Consider the following 17583-nt stretch of genomic DNA (forward strand, 5'->3'; position numbering starts at 1 on the left):
TTATTCGTTGAGCATTACGCACTCTTCAAACAGCTCTTGTTTCGTAACACTCCTTATCTTTCGCCAGAGTTTTGTCGAAGGTCTCCAAAAAGTGAACTAGATATAGGCACACAATTGATGGTCCTATATGAAAAGGACAATCACATCCCAAGTAACAATTTTAGCTTTATTATGGTCAGCAAAATATCGTTTGGACTATCGCATTAATCTTCATAAAAAGCTAAAGCGCATTCTATAACATCACCTGGACTCTAATAAAGCCAAAATCAGGCTATTTGGCCCTACCCTAGAAACGTCATCAAGACATATAATTGTTGGTCATCAATTTTGGTCACCAAAGCTTTTAAAAAGCTATTATAAAACATGTTAGAAATTTTTGTTTTTTCGGTTCTGTCAGTTCTCGGAGTTTTTTTTTTATTTTTCCCAGCAACCATAATGGTTGATGAATGATGATTGCATTATTCAGATATGATCTGGTAAAATTAATAGCTAAAAAAACCAATGTTTTAACCATATATTGAGCTTCTTTTCTACTGCCAGTCAAGATTTTAGGTAAAATGTATATGAAATAGTATCTTAAAATAAATGCGCCTCGTCATATCTGATGGTCAATCATGATGGAATTGATGGAAAAAAGCCTGAAATTTTTTTTTCCAATGCTTGCATTGTGAATCCATCAACATGGCGTCATTTTGTGCCCTTCGATTTTGCAACCAACATGGCGTGAGTCAATTCATAGTTTTATTATGGTTTAATGATGACCCCAAAAAAAGCTACGATTTGACGTTTCTCTCGCAAGCCAACCAATTACACGCTAAGGTTGAGTTCCTCATTTCTGAGTTGTTAATCATTAGTACAGTAAATGAGGACAGACTTTTTGAATGAAAAGGGATTGGTTTTGAATGACCCGTGGAATAAATCATGAGTTGAAGTCAAATTTCGTTGTCTGACGCCATCTTGAAATCCAAGATGGCGGCTTCCGCTGAACTTTAAAATGGTGTAAATGACTTGAAATCGCATGAAACCCCAACAAAATGGGTATCGGGTGAAAGGGCTTAACGAGTAGAAGTTGAATTTCGCTATCAGACGCCATCTTGAAATCCAATATGGCGGCATCCGCTCAACTTTTAATGCTTAATGCTGACAAAAAGTCGCATTAAACCACCACTATACGGGTATTGGGTGAAAGGGCTAAACTAGAAGTCGATTTTTTTCTTTCCGACGCCATCTTGAAATCCAAGATGGCAGCTTCCACTGAATTTAAAATACTGTTAATCAATGAAAATCGCTTGAACACAACTTTTATCACGTAATACTACATTAAACCTACTATTTTAAGACAATTTAGATCATTTTAAATCACTTTTATTATTTTTTCATTATGTTTCTAATGCATTTAGCACTTTTCATGTTTTGTTTATAGTTTTTGTTTTTTTTTGCCATTTATGTAATTCTATTATTCCTATCATGCTATTATGTTTAAATTGTATTGGTCTTATTCTTGCGAAAACTATAGGGTTATGTTGTTTCTGTTAACTGTCTGATTTAGGCACGTGTACCAAATTCGATGTTGTCAAAATCGAATGTTGCCAAAAACGAACGGGGTCTGTATTGTGGTGGTTTTTGTGGGATTTTCAGTCACTTACAGATTTTCAGAGAAACGCGAAAACCCAATACAAAATATTTGGGAGTTTCATGCTATTTTCATTCATTTACAGTATTTTTAAGTTCAGCTGAAGCCACCATCTTGGATTTCAAGATGGCGTCAGATAGCGAAATTCAACTTCTACCGGTTGATTTCTTTCAACTTATACCCCTATAATATAGGTTTAATGCGATTTTCAGTCATTTACAGTATTTTCAAGTTGAGTGGTAGCCGCCATCTTGGATTTAAGATGGCGACGGGCAACGAAATTTGACTTCTACTCTTATTCTACTCTCTTATTACTTTCACCTTATAACCATATTGTGAAGGTTTCACGATATTTTCAGTAATTTACAGCTTTGAAAATAAAAGCGGAAGCCGCCATCTTGAATTAATGATGGCGTCAAGCAACAATTTTTTTTCCTACTATTTGGGCCCTTTCACTCAATACTCATATTGTAAAGATATTCATACCACTTTCGGTGATTTCAAGTTTTCAAAGATGTATTTTTTTAATTTTAACTCAAAACCAACACGCATAACTTACCAAAAATGTGTAAAAATGGGAGTTCCAATTCAAATATGTGCTATCTAATCTGAGCGTGTCCTGTTTTGACATCTTGATCGAGAACTGTCACTAAGTTTTATGGCGGTTTAATAATCATGCACTGAGTGCTATTATAAAACATGCAAAAGAAAGCTTGGAGCAAACTTCTAGGTTTGTGTTTTATTATAGCTTAAAAAAAGCATTCACAACTCTTTCAAAATAACTAAAACAGCATGTTTAATAAAAGTTTTATTAGCGTTTTCAAAACCATCTGAAAACATATGGTCGAAAAAAATTATAAGCATTCTGCATGACCATAATAAAACCGCCATAAAACGAGCTGCACAAAAAAATGCGATAATTAAACCATGATAAAACTTCCTAATGCTAGTTGGCATAATCTGTGTTACTTGGGATGGCTATCAGCCGATGTTTGCTCCGTAATTTCGTTCTGTTGCACTCTACATCTAGGGCGGAGTTCCAAATCGCTCCTCCGTATCGTAGTTTCGACATTGCTACGCTCGCAAGAAGACGTCTCTAGCTACTATTTGGACCATGGCAGTTCGGTATAATCAAGGAAAATAAGTCGATGACTTTTGATGATCACATGAGTTCTCTATGCTATATGGGTCCTAATCCAACTTCCGCAGATGCAGTCATCTTTAATGGTTCTCATACTATCTCTTTTTGGGAACTTTGCAAAAGATTGACATAAAACCTTACGAGGCTCAAGGCCAACTCAGCGCTAGTTGATGCAGCAGCTCCTGCAAGACTCGCCAGGTAATTACCTGAACGGCAGATAACCACCCTTTAACCACTACTGACCGTTGCAGATGACCAGATTTTATTCCTTCACAAAAGCAGTAAAGGAATGACCACCAGTTCTGTCATTCACCCAACCTGTTCCACGAGTGCACCAGCCACTGTGGTCATCAGAAGGTGATAGGGAAAATGCGGTTCTCTTGACCATTCTTATAACTGGATTTGCTCCCACGCTCTAGACCCTCTCTGTACCCTCTGAACCACCCTCTGGACCACGAAAAGGGTCAAATCGACATTCTTAGTCATACGAAAAGAGGTGTAAATTCATCAAGTTATTCGATCCTCCGTAGGTAAAACTGGCGGTATAATTCAATATTTACAAAAAATCTCTAGGACGGCCAATTACCAATTGAATACATCTGCTGGTGACTTTTCAAACCTTAACAATTATAATATAATCTTCATATACCCTTCTATAGGAAGAGCAACCTAATACAAAACTCACTGCAAAATTATTGAAGTACTCACAATTTTCCCCCATTTTTTGCAGATCCAAGGAGAACAACCGCTGAGGACAACGGGAGTTCTGAAAGCGACCCCAGCCACAACGGTGAGCAGCAGCATCGGGAACAGCGCCCTAAATGCTCTGAAACTTAACCCTGCCGCCATTCCAATCATCCCCGGAACCCATCAGCATGTTCAATACCGGGGTTTGGTCGGCACGATCGCCACCATCACCCGCCAGGAGGGCTTCCTCACCCTGTACAGTGGCCTATCAGCTGGACTGCAGCGCCAAATGTGCTTCTCCTCGATTCGCCTGGGCCTCTACGATACCGTGAAGGTGTTCTACGCGGGTATTTTCAAAGGTGAGCAAGCGTATTTGTAGAAAAGTTTTTTGAGGACTAAAATGTGTTTTTCTTTAAACAGAAAATGAGGCTGGCCTCCAACTGTTAACTCGAATCAGCGCCGGTCTGACTACCGGTGGTCTAGCGGTTATGCTAGCTCACCCTACGGACGTGGTCAAGGTGCGTTTCCAGGCGGCTTCCCGTTCCGCCACAGGTCGTCGGTATACTTCCACACTGGAAGCCTACCGGACGATCGGCCGCGAGGAAGGTGTCCGGGGACTGTGGAAGGGAGCGGTTCCGAACATCGGACGCAATGCTATCATCAACGTGGCCGAAATCGTGTGCTATGACGTGGTCAAGGATGTTTTGCTCACCTACACCTCCATCCCGAACGATGTGCGGTTACATTTCAGTGCGGCCCTGGTGGCCGGATTTGCGGCCACTGTCGTCGCGTCGCCCGTTGACGTGGTTAAAACGCGATACATGAACTCACCCAAAGGACAATACTCGGGGGCGATCGATTGTGCCATCAAAATGGGCAGCAAGGAAGGTATGGCCGCATTCTACAAGGGCTTTGTGCCTTCCTTTGCCCGACTGGTTTCGTGGAATGTTGTCATGTGGATCACATACGAACAGGCAAAGCTGCTGGTGTTTAAACCGATGCATTGACGGTTTTCCGTTAGAGACCACAACTATTCCTCTTAGAACGTTAAGTTTTTTTGAAGTTTAAAGACGGAAGGGAGATTTCGAAGATCAAACTTGTTTTTACTCTGTTGACCCTACCTTATTGTGATGTTTCTTCAAGATCAACGTACATTCTACTCAAAAAATGTGAATAATTAAAAAGAACTTTCAAAAAGTTAGGCTAAATATATACATATATTTTTAAGGACAACATGTTACGAACATAAAAACTAAAGACAATAAAAAAAAAGTCTTACCTCATTCAACAGAAGATATCACATTCGACCCTAGCCGTTGGTTGGCATCAGTTCCAGCAAGTGTCTGGCGTTTTCCCGTTCGATCTTGTCTGACAGGATCGATAGCCGGGGCGGTGTGCACTCGTACAGCTCCATCGCAAAAGGAAAGTCGTTTCCCTTGTGGTACCGAACACGAATAAAGCACCGCAGCTCTTGAAGCTGATTTTTGAATGTTACCAGAATCTGGGGATAAGAAAACATATGGCTATTAGTTTTATTGAAATTTTCTGAAGAAGTGTGCGCCTTCACAGGGTCTAGCAAATTAAGTGATGTAGCCGTTTAATTTTTAGGCCTTGTTTGTATGCTAGACATGAAGTGGATATCGTTCAGTTGCAACGCAGTAAAAAAAATTACCTCTTCAAGCAGTTTCATCACTTGGGGGTTCTTCGCCCTTTTCATCTGCTGAATTTCACTAGCCTCATGCCCAACCATAGAACTGATAACGGAACTGTGGAAGCGTACCTGCAACAAAACTATTTGATTAAAAAAGCTTTTGAATTTGTTTGAAATCATGGCATTCTTACCGGCAACACCCGCTCGGATCGATCCGTCACCATCACGCCCAGTTTCCAACCCTCATCGGTAACCCGAATGCGTTCAAAAACTTCCTCAACCTCCCCAAATACAACGAAAGTCATCTCATCTCGCTGGGCATCGCTCAGTTGACTGATCTGCGTTACTGTCACTAGACTGTAGCCTTCGATTTGGAACCGATACCTCGGGGAGCAAATGTCATCCCGTTGCGATTGTACTACAGGTTCTTCGAAGGCGTCGTCATCTCCATCGAGACTGTCATCGAAAAAGGCTGATACCGAGCACTTGTCGAAATTTTTACTCGTCGATGGTCGTTGGCCATCATCGATGGCGGTAACCGATGTTGAAGGTTTCTTGGGAGGGGATTTTGGATCTTCGGGAAACACACGAGGTCGTTTTGTAGGTTGTACGACTGCCGGTGAAGACATAGGAGGTTCTGGTTCGTCTTCCAGGAACGGCGCTTGCATTTGCTCGTTGCGGATTTCATTTTCTAGATTGCTAAGGGCGTCTATATCGTCATCTGGGCCGTCAAACGAAGGCAACCGGTAGTTGACTCGCTTCCGAGGAGTTTGCCTAACCGGTGGAGATGGTTGAGAAGTTCTAGTAGAGGAAACCTGCTGGTTCATGATTTCCTCTTCTGGGACGTTTATGATTTCTAGATCGTCGTCATCATCCATTAGAGTGCTGATAGTTGGAACTTGTTCCGGTGGTTTACTGTTAGGTTGCTCAATACCGTCCAGATTGATACCGAGGAACATATCGTCATCCCAATCGTCGTTCGATTGTCCGTTGTGTCTGTTCGGGGTCGGTTTTGCTGGAGAAGCAAATACCATCGGAACAGCAGCAATATTGTTGTAGGCATTTTTACGATTTTGTTCCACTACTACTTCTTCATACTCGGTCCTAGGAGTCGGATTCAAGGGTTGATTCAAGGCCTTCAAGAGAATATTCTCGAAGGCATTGGTAATTAGGAGTGTATCAACCTCCCCCCCTAGAACCCGTATATTCTTAGGTTCTAAAAATAAAACCCTATTGATGCATTTTATTGGTCCCATAACAAGAATTTTTACCCCCGGTGGTAGTTTGGTGTTCAACACCGAAATCGGACTGTGTTCCATCCCAACAATCGTTCGTTTTCCATCGGTCAGTTCCAGCTTCAACATTCGCTTTTTCTTCACGTGTTGGTTGGCGTTTTTGCGCATCTGGATTTCATCGTCTGCTTCGTCTAGCTTTTTGTTGTAAAGATTTCGCAACTGATCGTAACATGATTCCGAAATATCTAGGAGAAAGTTCAGCTGCAGCGGATACTGTCCGCTCAGGGTGAAGCATTTTATTTCGGTGTCCACCGATTCCGGTAGACAGGAAACGCCAATTTCGGCCAGGTCGGCCAGCAACCACTGTTCGAAGGTGAATTTGTACAGCGATTCGTTGGAGATTTTGGGATTTTCCTACAAATTTTTGAATGAAAGTTCAATTAAAAAATCCCATTGCATTCTTTTTTTTTTTTTTTAATCTTAACGGGTATTACATAATCGGATTTAAATTCTCCTAATTAACAAAAATGTTTCAAATACATAGGTTTAAAAAGTTTTTTGTGATGACTAGCTGAAAACAAATCGAGTTACATGGACTTACTTGTAAGCAGAATGAAACGCATCCGGTGAGCCATTCGTCCAAAACTTTGATGCCGTTTTCGCGAAGAAGCCGGCCTTTCACTATCGTTGCTCGGTTTGTTTCGGATGTGATCATGTTTCGCAAACAACTTCAATCACTTAAACTACAAATTAACAGTTTCCTGCGGCAAAACTAGTGGAAATTCCGGAATTGAATTCCGTTTACGCGTGTCTGTTTTGTTTACTAATTTTTTGCGCGCATGGCGACACTGAAACAAATTATATATACAGAACTGTTTGAAAACGATAGGTGTGTTCAACAGAACTCAATCGAAATCAATTGAAATGGATTGACAGTTGATCAGCTGTTTTTCCAATTGACTTCGATCGATTTCTATCAGGCTGCTGAATGAACAGCCAGACACTAATACTAACGCGCTGTGTTTATTGTCATTTTGTTATTCAGCTATACACTGTGAGGTTTCTGGATTGATTGTCTTATTTAAAAAAAGCAAAATCGAAATGATCTTTAATTTTATTTTCCAAAACAAAAAAAAACTGAGTAAAAGTAAAAGAAAATAAAAAAACAACGATGCGTATAAAGTTTTTTTTAAAAGCTAGCGTTTTATTTTTATTAAATATTTTATTTCTTATATCAATATACAACTTATATAAATTTATTCTCCGGTTAACTTAAAAAACAAAACTAATTTGCTAACATCGTTTTTTTTTCACTCCCCGGGCGGGAGCACCGTATGACCGCCGACACCACATCGCCCGACATCACTCTCACTGGCACAGCACCATCGAGTCAGAATACCAGGCAGAGTACGACTTTCACAGCAACACCGACCCAGCATGATTGGCACAGCACCACCGACACAGCAGCACCGACCAACACAGCACCACCGACACCGACTTAGCACGGCACAGCACCACCGACTCAGTACACGACAGGGGACACCACACCGAATGACATCACTTTCAAACTTAAAAATTAAAAACAAACCGAATCAGCTGTTTTTTGACAGTAAACAACTGCATTTGTGTTAGTGCGATAGAAACCGATAGAAACGAATCCTGCTCTCGAGCTTGATCGATTTCGATTGGTTTCGATCGAATCCGATTGGCTTCATTGAACGTCAATTGGATTAGTTTCGATCACAACATTGGCTGAGTGAACAACAATTTACCAATCGAAATCGATTGAAACCGATTTCAATTGGCTGTTGAACGGGCTTGATGAAAATGAAGTTTTTTTTTCATACACTGTCCCATCGCCAAAATCAACACGGAAAAATTGAGTTATTCATAAAATGCGTTGCGGTTATACGTTGAGCATAACTAATCGGTTGTTGTTCATAATTTGCATATCCCCAATGCAATTCTGAGTAGTTTTGGGTTGTCAGTATACAGTTTTGAACTAAATCTCGATTATTCAGCTCTGTATAAAAAGTTTGCTGTTGTTGGAATTTTATTTGAAGGGATGTCGAAGCGAAAAAAAGAAAAATCACTTGTGCTTTCTGATGATGGATGGAGTAACAATCAAACTGTTTTATTAATATGGGCTATTAATTCGAGGTAAAATCATCAATTTTAACTTTTCCTTTGCAAAATCTGTCGCTTCTCTTCATTTGGGCTTTGGAAATTGGTGCGTTGATGTAAAATATTTTATTAAAACTGCTACAATTGATTCGTTTTTTATTTTTTCATTTCAGATTGGGCTTAATAGAATAAAAATCGACCGCTATCCGATAATGTGCATCAGGAAACAACCTAGGAAGTATGTGTTATTATTATCGTCTACAAGTGCCGCGAGGTGCCGGCGGCTGGTTGAGTAAGAATTAAAAATTTAATTCTCATGAACAATAATCTTAGAATTATGTTACATTTTTAGTGACTGCAGCAGTCTCCGCTTCCGAGAAGAAGGATATAGATCAGCTCCGTTTCGTATGTCACAGCAACCAGAACCATTCCCGATTCGAGTTCGAAGAAAGTGGAAAGGACGTCCTCAAGAACGACAGCAGAAAACGGCATCCGAATCCTGCAAAAGCAAAAGCTCATAACACAGAAAAAGGTATGTCAAACAACATTTACCAAAGTGTTAAGACGCTTGAAATTTTTTGCAGTTCCTGATTTTCCATATTTGATTTTTTTTAACTACAGCACAGACGTTTGGTACTTGTTAAGATAAAGGAACGGGAAGTCGAAACGCAGGTACGGGACTGATACTACAGAAACAGCTGGGGAACGAGCTGAACCAAGAGATGTTGGATCTGACCTGAAATATTCTCGGTGCCAATCCGGACATTGCCAACTGTAGTGTCGTACACTACGCCCGAAGACTAATACAATCATAAACAACAATTTGACATACCTTGATTATACAATTGACCATGTTCCAAGTGTGAGACGAATAAAAGATTCAGTTTGGTACGACGGCCATCCGAGTAAGTTGTACGAACTTTATACTCCGAAATACCCGACATAACACTGGCGACGACGGAAAAAAGCGGTCTTTTGCGGTTGCGTTTTGTGTTTGCGAAAAAGTTAATTGAACGGGAGTGAAATATGTAAGTACCGAAAGTATAAGAAATAATTTCTAGAAAAGAAATCAAAAGTTACCTGTGGTGAAAATTGTGGCTATATAGATTGATGGCTATGGTATTAAAGATGGCTTCCGAAAATGCGAAAATGTGATCTAATTTCTAGAAAAGAAATCAAAAGTTACCTGTGGTGAAAATTGGAGCTATATAGATTGATGGCTATGGTATTAAAGATGGTTTCCGAAAATGTGATCTTGAGAATTTAATTGAATTGGCGGGTAGTGAAAGAAGGGATACCGATGAAGTCAAATGACCAAGAGTTGGTTATGATGGAAGTTGTGTTTCAAATAAAATGGGTTTATATCGGAAAAAAAATCAATTTATGGGTGAAAATGAAAAAATCTTTAGAAGTGGCCATCTTTTAAATTCATGAAAAATTCAAGACCGAGTGGAAAAGTGTGGTTGTAGTGTTACCAGCAGAGCGATTTGGGTAACTCAGAGAGAGAAAAATGTGATGGTAATTGTGTTTGTGACTCCAGTGAAAGGAGATGAAAACAGTTAAGCAACGAGGCTTAGTGAGTCCCACAGAACAGCTGATCGAATCGCCCGGAGGAAAATACTGCTCGTAGTTTTCGTAGCTCTACTGAGGCTAGATTTTTCCTTTTCCAACATCGCAATTAGAAACTTTGGACACGTAAGTAAGTTTTCATTTATTTTTAGTGCTCCAATATCATTGCACCAGGAGCAAAGTGAACGGAAAAAAACGTAAAATGGGCCGAGCGCCGGATTTACTGTTTTGGAGAGAGCCGTTGTGTAATGAATTACATTGGGAGAGATGTGAAAAGGACCGAGTGTCGGATTCACAAACACTGGTAGATATCGAAATCCATAATATTCAGGAAGAAAAAGGAAAACTTTCTTCACTAGATTAAAAGATGAATTATTCACAATATTCGAAAAATGGTGAAAAGGGCCGAGCGCCGGATTCACACGCGTGTGTTTGTACTTCAAGCGTGAGTTTTCAAAAGGACGTATGTAACATCAGACAAAATCTGAGAAAAAGGAGGGACAAAATTATGTTAATATAAATAAATGCTATTTAAAGCTGTTTGATCTAGAATCAAGTTTTATCATGGCAGCTGTAGGAAAAACAATAATGTTTTAATTATAGGTTTGGGCATACTGGATTTTTTGCTGTTTCCTAGTGAATTTGTTAAAAAAAATATTTTACACCGTATTGTTGAGTTTTTTTTCACATACGCCATAATGATTCGTCGTTGTGACAGTTTAATATTTACATACACCCTTTATGATACGTCGCTTGGACAAATTGTTTTCATTATGCGTCAAATCAGATACGTCGGTTTTTTCACATCATTGCAGATGCGTCAGTTTTAAAATAATAATTATTTTAAAACTGACGCATCTGCAATGATGTGAAAAAACCGACGTATCTGATTTGACGCATACGACGGTTTGCTGCGATCCTATCTGCTGTGTGTGCGATATTATTTGTTTTGAAAGATGCGTCGTTTTACCAAAAAGAGGTGTAAAGAAGAATTTCGAAAACACTGAGAAAAGATGACATAGGTCGTTTGTATATTTTTTTAGCTAACGGCATATTATTTTTTTTTTGTACAAACAGTTAATTCATACAGAAGAAAATAAAATTTACTATACCGTGCAAACAGTAACTCAATTTGTTTACTTTTGCGACATACGTCCTTTTGAAAACTCACGCTTGACTTAGATATTTTGAACTAACGTTTGGCAAAGGGACCGAGAGTCAGATTCGTGGGAGAAATTTGTTTTACAAAAATGAATGAGCCACTATATTCGAAACATTGTGAAAAGGACCGAGGGTCGGATTCACACGCGTGTGTTGGTGTCGAGATATCGTTAGCAAACGTTTGGAGGAATGACTGAGAGTCAGAGTCGTGAAAAAAAAGGAAAGAGGCAAATAAACATGTTTGCGTGATTCGCTTTGTACATGAATCGATGTAGTTGTGATTGTATAAATGCAAGGGGAAAATAATAATGCAAATCCAAGGAAAGGAAACAAGGTCGGTGAGTGAGTGTACTTTGACTTTCTTGTTCTCTTGCTGGCCAGTTGAATAATTGTCATCGATGATAAGTCGTAGTAAAACAGTGTTGCTGAATTGACAGAGTTTACAATGCGAGAAAATTTCACCTCTAATAAACATTTGTTTTTTTTTATTATTTGATACGCAGAACAAGAAGTAAGCTAAGGTAAATTTTTAAACTGGAAGTATAAAAAAAAACAGGGAATAACTTTGAATAAGTCAAGCAATCAATAACCGACTGTGCTTAGAATAATAACAAGAACACATTTCAAAATATTTTATCCATCTCTTGCGAGAACATGTGACGGATTAGATGGATTTATTCCACTGCGAGAACAATAAGACGGAGTGGTAAAAATAAATTTCAAACCGCATAAGTTGCAATTTCTTGTGTATCTAGGCATAATTGATACTTCACCACAGGAAGTTTTGTTTCTAAAAAAAAAAAAAAAAAATTAACAATGATTATTTTTATTAGCATGGATCCTTCACGAGCGATAAAGCCATTCGATGTTAACGTGGACCAAGCACAACTCGCCTCTCAATGGCGGAAATGGAAACGAGCTTTCGAATATTATCTGGAAGCCAATGCGATTAAAGGCCAGCGGGCTAAGAGAAACCAATTGCTCCATTTGGGTGGTCCAGAACTTCAGGATATTTTCGAGCACTTACCAGGAGTAAATGACGTTCGTTATGTCACTAAGGACCCTCCTTTTTACGATGTGGCAATCGAAAAGCTAGATGCACATTTCCAACCATCGGCTGGTAGACGTACATATGAAAGAAATATTTTGCGACGAATCAGACAGCAAACCGGGGAAAGATTCAACGATTTTGTAATGAGGTTACGCATTCAGGCAAGTCGTTGCGATTTTGATGAAGCCACTTTTGAATCCATGATAATTGATCAAATTGGGGAACATAGCACGTCTAAAGCTCTTAGAAAAAAGGTTTTGGAAAAAGATCGCACGTTGAACGAAGTAGTAGCTATTGGTAGGACGCTTGAGGAAGTAGAAGAACAGTGCAAAGAGCTAGAAAGCGCGGAAGTTTCACTAAGACCAACAGGTGCAGTTTGCAAGGTTGGTGTTCAACAACACCAGTTTGATGGACCAATATTGACTTCACGTCCGTACTGTTCATCGCTTATGCCGTCATCAGAACGTCGCTACCAGTATAACAAGCCCAACAACGATCTATGCGACCAGAGTATGGTTATGACTCCCAAGGCAGATGGGCCCCAAGAACCTATCTATATCCCCGACAAGATGCTTCAAATGTGCGAACTATGCGACCTGATTTTGGAAATAGTTCCCGTGGAAGATGGATTGGAAAAGATAACACAAGTTTCCACCGAGATTTTCAAAACATTCGTCAACGTGGAGGTTATCAATCATCAAACATTCATCGAAAAAGTTTCCCAACGGATAGACAGCAGTTTAAGGTCGATAATAGGATTTGTTTCGGCTGCGGTCAACGCGGACATATCAAGGACTCCCACGAATGTCTGGCCAAAGATGCTCAATGCTACAAGTGTAGTAAAATTGGCCATTTCGCAAATTGGTGCACCCGAGCAGAAGGAGAGCCATCCGCTAAACGGATCAGAGCTGTCTTTCCCGAGAAAACTATCGAAAAAGAGTTGCATAACAAAGACGATGAAATTTGTTTCGTTATGGGTCAAAATATTTTCCCATTTGAGATTGGTGGAGTTCGAATCCCGATGGCTATTGATTCAGGAGCGGCAGCCAATCTGATTGACTTGAAGACATGGGATAAGTTGCGAAAATCAAGAGCAGATGTTCGTTTCGAATCAAACGTAGATCGTTCTTTCAAAGCGTATGGTTCTGAAAAACCTTTGAAATTGGTTGGAATGTTCACGTCAGAAATAAGAGCCGGGGATAATAAAACCATAGCGCAGTTCTACATAGCAGAAGATGGGAAGCAATGTCTCCTTGGAGATGAAACTGCAAAACTATTGAATGTTTTGAAAATCGGTTTCAACATCAATTCTTTAAAAGAAACGAACACTTTTCCAAAGATCAAAGGAGTTATAGTTGAGATTCCTATTAATCATGACGTTCAGCCAATACAGCAAGCGTATAGAAGAGTACCATTTGCTTTGGAGGAAAAGGTAGCAGCTAAACTTCGATATCTTCTAGAATAAGCTTGCCAGATTGCCCGGTTTTATCCGGGTTTGCCCGGATATTTGATGCAAAATTTCGATAAAGTCCGGTCCGGCCCGGTTGCCCGGATATCGTGAAAATAGTCCGGATATTGCCCGGATTTTTTCACAATTTTCACAAAGACACCAAAAAAAAAATTAAAGTTTTTGAGTAAGTTTCAGCAAAATCGATTAACGGTATGGAAATTTTCAACGGTTGTTTCAAATAATTTCGCTGATTTACTTTCATAAACCTTTAAATATTTAAGTGTTCCAAAAAGTTTTTGGAAGTCTGCAATTACATTAATAAAATATTAATTTCAATTTTTTTTTTGCATTTTTTTGCTATTATGTATAATTACACCTAAATTTTGCCAGGTTTTTGCCCGGTTTTTGGATTTGAAAAATTGAAATCCATGCCCGGATTTTGCCAGGTTTTTTTGAAAAAATGCCCGGAATTGCTAGGCCCGGATGGGAGTGGAAAAAATTCTGGCAACCTTATTCTAGAACAAGATATTATCGAAAGAGTTCAAGAACCTTCAGCATGGGTGTCACCAGTTGTTCCTATACTGAAAGATTCTGGAGAGATAAGGCTATGTGTCGACATGCGGAAAGCTAACCAGGCGGTGTTAAGAGAAACTCACCCCTTACCGATTGTGGACGAGTTGTTTGGATCAATAAACGGAGCAACCTTGTTTTCCAAGGTTGACATCAAAGAGGCATACCATCAGGTGGAGATATCTGAACGTTCCAGAGGCATAACCACGTTCATAACAAAACAGGGATTATTCAGGTAAAATCCAAACGAGTCAGATATTCCTTTGTATAATAAAAAAAAAACAATGTATTAAAATAAACTTTTGCTTCAGGAGAAACAATGTAAACGTGTTTTTTTTTTCTTGTTTTTATTCTCTCTATTGATAAATACAATTTTCCCTTGACAGGTTCAAACGTTTAATGTTTGGTATAAGTTGCGCACCCGAGTTATTCCAAAAAGTAATGGAATCAATAGTCGCGGGACTCGAGGGAGTAATTGTATATCTCGACGATATATTAGTTACTGGAGGTTCTCAAGATGAGCATGACAGACGTCTGAAAGCACTGTTAAATAGACTGGATGATTCTAATATCTTACTTAACAAAGATAAATGTGTTTTTAATGCGTCCGAGATAGAGTTTCTGGGTCACAAACTGTCAAAACACGGAATTCGACCCACTGAAAGCAAAATTGCAGCCATAGAGTCTTTTCGAGCACCCAATAATATATCGGAACTAAGAAGCTTCCTGGGATTGGTAACATACATCGGTCGATTCATCCCAAATCTGGCCGACAAAACCGAGCCAATCAGACAACTTCTTAGAACTGAGGAAAAATTCAATTGGACCTCTAGGCAACAAAATGCCTTCGAAGACATAAAGAGATCAGTTAAGATTTCAAAATTTCTCGGCTATTTTAATCCCAAAGATACATGTGTCCTGGTTGCAGATGCTAGTCCGGCAGGTTTGGGTGCCGTTTTGTTGCAAATGGATACTTATAAAAACACGCGAATCATATCATTTGCTAGTAAAGCTTTGACAGACCTTGAAAAGAAATACTTCCAGCGGAACGGGAAGCGTTGGCATTAGTGTGGGCGGTCGAGAAATTCCGGTTGTACCTTCTTGGAACCAGATTCAAACTACCCGCATGTTAAAAAACCCTAACTTGTATAATCAATACTGTAATTAAACTAATCCAGAAATAGTGACTGTTCATGTAGTCGTAGAAATAATGTGAAACCTTGTTTGATTTTTTTTTCAAGAAGGAATAAAACGAATCATTCACGTTCATGTAAAAAGTGATGTTTATATGAAAGGTAAAGATGATCTTGAACTAAAACCTCGAACGTGCGCATTTTTCACTCAGCGAAACTAGCAGTCCGAGATGCCAGGAAGATTTTAAATAATTTTGATTCGCGATAAATTAATAATCTGTATTTTTCTTAGAATTTTTTTATGAGTTTACAACTTAAAGAAAATATGAATGAACAACATTATTTTGTATTTTAGTTCATATCGTTTTTTCATCTCTATTTATACTTATAAAGGATAAATTTTAAACTGTGGCATAAATACGTTTATATTCATCTTCATATTTATATGAAGATTATTATAAAACTCAGTAAACACGTAAACATTCAACTTTATCATTCTTCTTTTAACATACTGTACCGTTCATCATTGCATAGAAATTGAAAGCACGTATGTCACTTTGACTTTGAACTTCCATAACTTTTTACTCTGATGATATTTTTTGATCAACAACTCTGACCACAAAATCTTCAGAAAACTCAAATTTTGTGATATAATAGGGGATAATAGTGTGATAGTTGATCTATTTTACGCAGTAAATTTGATCAAAAAATATCTTCAGAGTAAAAAATGTTATGGATGTTCAAAGTAGAAGTGACAGTGCGCGTGCTTCCAATCTTTATACAATTATGATCAGTACTGTATTTCAATTTTTTTTTTCAATCGATATAAATATTATCAAAAACAACTTCAACAAATATGGCTCAAATAAATAATTAATTCGAATTTCCTGAAAAATTTTCAATACCAGTCAACTGGCATCACTGCCTTCATCAGAGAGGACAATCAGAATTCAAAATGGCGTTGAGTTTGTTTTCATTTTTATCGCATTTCATTTCATTGTTATTTTGTCTCGCGTTCTCGGAGTTCTTCAATAAGCACCTACTCATCCGGTTCTTGGATTCAGCGTTTCCTCACCACTCCAGAATGCAGCCGGCCACCACTACGAATCCCAGCTCGTGTAAATCCAAAGAATCAAAACCGATTCGACTGTCTCCGGAAGAACCACACCACATCATTTTACCATTGAACTGTAGCATAAAAATGATGAAAATAGGTGGAATAAGCTACAATGACAGCACTGGCGATTTTGTTTTTGCTATCGAGGTGTGCGGAGATGGAACACCGGCTTTCGGAGATCGGGAACGAGCAAACAGCACTTCCGAAGAGGTAGCAGCAGTCGGTTGGTTAGGATGGATGATTTCCTGCCCCTCCCTGGTTTGATGAAATGTAAACGAAGTAGGACAAAGAAGCTGCAAACCATCATCGGTTAGTGAAGATTAATATGATTGGAAACTTGTTAATTATTTCTTAATTTTGAAATTAAATAGGTACTAATATTTTATTGTTTTTGTTTCAGCAATACTGATGGAGGAAAAATTTCGAGAAACGTGCCATTCCGTGTTTGAGAATGTGACCAATTTTGAGTGGCAATATCACAGATCTCTCGGAAGCACCACTTATCCCGGTGACGAAGCCTTCAATGGACCAACTCGACCCCCTAGCTGAACCGGCCTCACATTAGGATCCACAGCTTCTGAAGGATATCTAAATTTAACCCAGTGTTAGTGTTCAATTGGATAGAAAATTGTCATGAAAAACTTATAACACGATCATACAATTACGGAAAAATAAAAGGTTTTGAGAATAGTTTGATGATTGATGAACATTATTCTTTAGAATTTATTAAGCTTTGAGGTTATCGTCTTATAAAAGTTTAACGACATGATCTAATCTTACATTTTTTTTTATGGTTCGTTATATTAGACACCATCAAATATACAGTAATATTGGTACAAACGATTCGTATAATCTTCATTTCGATTACTATAACAGTTTTGGATACGGTTTGATAAATCATCGAAAAAGGCATGCACATATATTTATTCGAGAAACAGTCCAACACCCTGAAAACGTTGTTCATAAGCGTTTTATAAACCTTTATCAAACTGTTTGTAGAACAGTTGCCCCATACAATTGTTTTAACAGTTTTAAACAGTAACATAACTTAACGCCATATT

General features: G+C 38.7%; 2 protein-coding genes across 4 annotated transcripts in view; one reads left to right on the top strand and one right to left on the bottom strand.

The window, feature by feature from the left end:
- The window catches only part of LOC129746292 (dicarboxylate carrier SLC25A8-like), a 47151-nt gene extending 42424 nt beyond the window's left edge, over window positions 1-4727 (top strand). For all 3 annotated transcript variants that reach the window (XM_055739891.1, XM_055739892.1, XM_055739893.1), the window contains exons 3-4: window positions 3505-3820; window positions 3882-4727. In XM_055739891.1, the coding sequence (XP_055595866.1) occupies window positions 3505-3820; window positions 3882-4468 (903 nt within the window). In that variant the 3' untranslated portion in view covers window positions 4469-4727. The remainder of the gene's footprint in view (window positions 1-3504; window positions 3821-3881) is intronic.
- On the bottom strand, window positions 4660-7167 carry LOC129746291 (recQ-mediated genome instability protein 1-like). Its single transcript, XM_055739890.1, has 4 exons — window positions 6949-7167; window positions 5304-6761; window positions 5134-5241; window positions 4660-4962 (listed from the first exon to the last, which is right to left on the bottom strand). Exons 1-4 carry the CDS (start codon window positions 7060-7062, stop codon window positions 4771-4773), a joined length of 1872 nt encoding a protein of 623 aa, XP_055595865.1. The 5' UTR covers window positions 7063-7167; the 3' UTR covers window positions 4660-4770.
- Window positions 7168-17583: the final 10416 nt, after the last annotated feature.

The sequence above is a fragment of the Uranotaenia lowii genome, chromosome 2 (genome assembly GCF_029784155.1).
Source record: "Uranotaenia lowii strain MFRU-FL chromosome 2, ASM2978415v1, whole genome shotgun sequence".
In the NCBI taxonomy this organism is placed as follows: Eukaryota; Metazoa; Arthropoda; class Insecta; order Diptera; family Culicidae; genus Uranotaenia; species Uranotaenia lowii.